This window comes from Anthonomus grandis, chromosome 17, assembly GCF_022605725.1.
Source record: "Anthonomus grandis grandis chromosome 17, icAntGran1.3, whole genome shotgun sequence".
Lineage (NCBI taxonomy): Eukaryota > Metazoa > Arthropoda > Insecta > Coleoptera > Curculionidae > Anthonomus > Anthonomus grandis.
The window spans coordinates 9,739,400-9,741,722 of NC_065562.1; the positions used below are offsets into that span (position 1 = coordinate 9,739,400).

Below are 2,323 nucleotides of genomic sequence, written 5' to 3' on the forward strand. Positions count from 1 at the left end.
TATTTGCCATATTTTCCCTATGAATCATAGAAACTTGCACGTCATCTTCAACTGTTTCGGTTTCATCTATAGATCCTATAGTATTTTGATAGCAACTAAATCTTGGTGCAAGTCAATATCCTTTAAACCATTTCTCTGAGCGCAACCAAACATAGCCTCGTATAGGGATCGCTTAATTGCACTGTGGTTGCTTCTATTTTTTTTTGACTGGACGAAACATAGTCCATCGGCCCAGTGTTTTGTATTTTCATCGGACATCTAACATATAAGAGCATCTCGAACATCTCTGTTACACCGTCCCACAGAACCTTGACCCTGTGAGTGGCACGGTTTTCCATGAACGATTTTCAAATGTGGCCACTGGCATTTTAAATTATTAATGACCTGATTGGAAAATTCACGGCCATTATCAGAATGGAGTATTGACGGAGCTCCAAATAAACAAAACATTTCTATTAGGTTTCTGGCAGTTTTTACAGCAGTTCTACTTTTCATTGGGCGTAGAACACAATACTTAGTCAAATGGTCTTGATAGTTCAAGATGAATGAGTAGTCTCCATCTGGGTCGGTCTGCATATCAATAAGATCAACTTGGCACCGAGAATTCATTAGTTTACTTAAAATAGGCTTAACAACGATTCCCTTTCTAGGTGCCGTTTTTTTCAGTTGACATATTTCACACAGTTTTAGGTATATGTTAATAGTTTCTCTAGTAATGTTGGCGTATTTTTTCTTTAACTCTTCTTCCAATGCTGAAACAAAGTGCATACGTTAATAATGCGAATAAATCTCGGTAATAAGACGTTATAGGCAACCAATAACCTAAATATTAGTTTATTCGTTGCTAATAATTTTAACAACCTTATAAGTTATTGTTAATTCTTGTCATTATCTTACAATTTCCTGACATTTGTTTGGATAACGGCAGCGGGAGGTATATTTACTAAATTAATTTAATATTGTACAACTCAAGTACCGCCCGGATGCACCATAGCGTGCCGTCCCATTGGCTAGACAAGCCGTGAAAAACAGCTACATATTTCAGGATTCTATTGCGTGATTTAGTTTACAAATTAGTTTGAGTTAGTTCAGGTTGGTTTTGATTAGCTTAAGTTAGTTTTTTTGATTATTCGACACGCTAAATCAAAACAAACCAGATCAAACCAAGTTAAGGTGATCAAACCAATCTGAACTAACCCAAACTAATTTGTAAACTAAACCAGGCAATAGGATCTTGTAATATGTAGCTGTTTTTAACGGCTTGTCTAGCCAATGGGGCGGTACTTGCATTGTACAATATTGACATTAGATTTAGTAAATAATTAGTATTGTTCCGAGATATACCTTTGTGCCGTTTATGACCCGTAGAAATATGTGCCTGGTGAACGATAGGAAACACTTCATCCGTGGAAACAAAATAAAGTATGGCATCAGAATCTTCTTTGCGTATTTGAATTAACTTCTCCACGGCACTTATACTTGTTATATCAAAACACTTTATTCTTCTGTACTGTTTAGCAGATAGGGTTTTTGATTGGGCTTTGCACAAATTTGCCTCCTTTAGATCATTAAGTATAGTGAGGTAATGATCTTTCCCCATAAGATTATGTTTTTGAGTACCTGAAGTCTCCAATAACCGAACTAATTGTGACTCGAATTCAGCTTGCATTTTTATAGAGGTAAATGGTTAAATATCGTACTTAAAATAATTGTGATATTTTTATAATTTCACGGGCATAAACGAAATAAAGTCAAAACAACAACATAAACATAACCCTACTTTTTAGCTGGGTTTGGGAGACTGCAAAATAAGCAAAACTAGTGCTGATAACACAGAAATATACAAAACTAGTTCTGTTCATTTCATATTGCGCAAAACTAGTTTTGTTTATTTTAAAATGCTCAATAGTCGTATAAAATATTTTTTTCGGGTTTGGGAAATATTTCTTGCTCAAAACTAGAATTGCGTATATTTTTCGGGCATGCAATGCCCGAATTCGACTATTGAGCGTAACATTTATACTAAAAAGTTGTTTTCATTTTCAAAGAGTTTATTTTGTTTTGTAGATGGACATATTATTTCTTTCTAAAAAAATTATAATTTAAATAATTTTAAAATCTGTTTAATTTTTATTTAGGAAACATATACAAGTACATATTAAATAAGGGTAATTCATCCTCTATTGAATCTATGTGTTAATAAAATGAGGATATTATTAACCTAATGGGAATGGCTTTATATGTATGATGAGAAAATAGCACAAACATTTTGAAAATCTTTTCTAATCTGTTTAAAATAAGTTCAGTGCTCACAAGCTACTTT

General features: G+C 33.4%; 1 protein-coding gene across 1 annotated transcript; it reads right to left on the reverse strand.

The window, feature by feature from the left end:
* Positions 1–258: 258 nt before the first annotated feature.
* On the reverse strand, positions 259–1,972 carry LOC126746582 (KRAB-A domain-containing protein 2-like). Its single transcript, XM_050454887.1, has 2 exons — positions 1,198–1,972; positions 259–752 (listed from the first exon to the last, which is right to left on the reverse strand). The coding sequence occupies exons 1-2, from the start codon at positions 1,667–1,669 to the stop codon at positions 259–261; spliced, it is 966 nt and encodes a 321-aa protein (XP_050310844.1). The 5' UTR covers positions 1,670–1,972.
* Between the last annotated feature and the right edge of the window lie 351 nt (positions 1,973–2,323).

What these genes read in the sequence shown, in the direction of transcription:
- LOC126746582 (XM_050454887.1), bottom strand. Translation starts at nt 1,669, where the DNA reads ATGCAAGCTGAATTCGAGTCACAATTAGTTCGGTTATTGGAGACTTCA. An exon ending in TAGTTTACAAATTAGTTTGG is followed by an intron (nt 753 to 1,197) that starts GTTAGTTCAGAT and finishes ACTTTGTTTCAG; the next exon opens with CATTGGAAGAAGAGTTAAAG.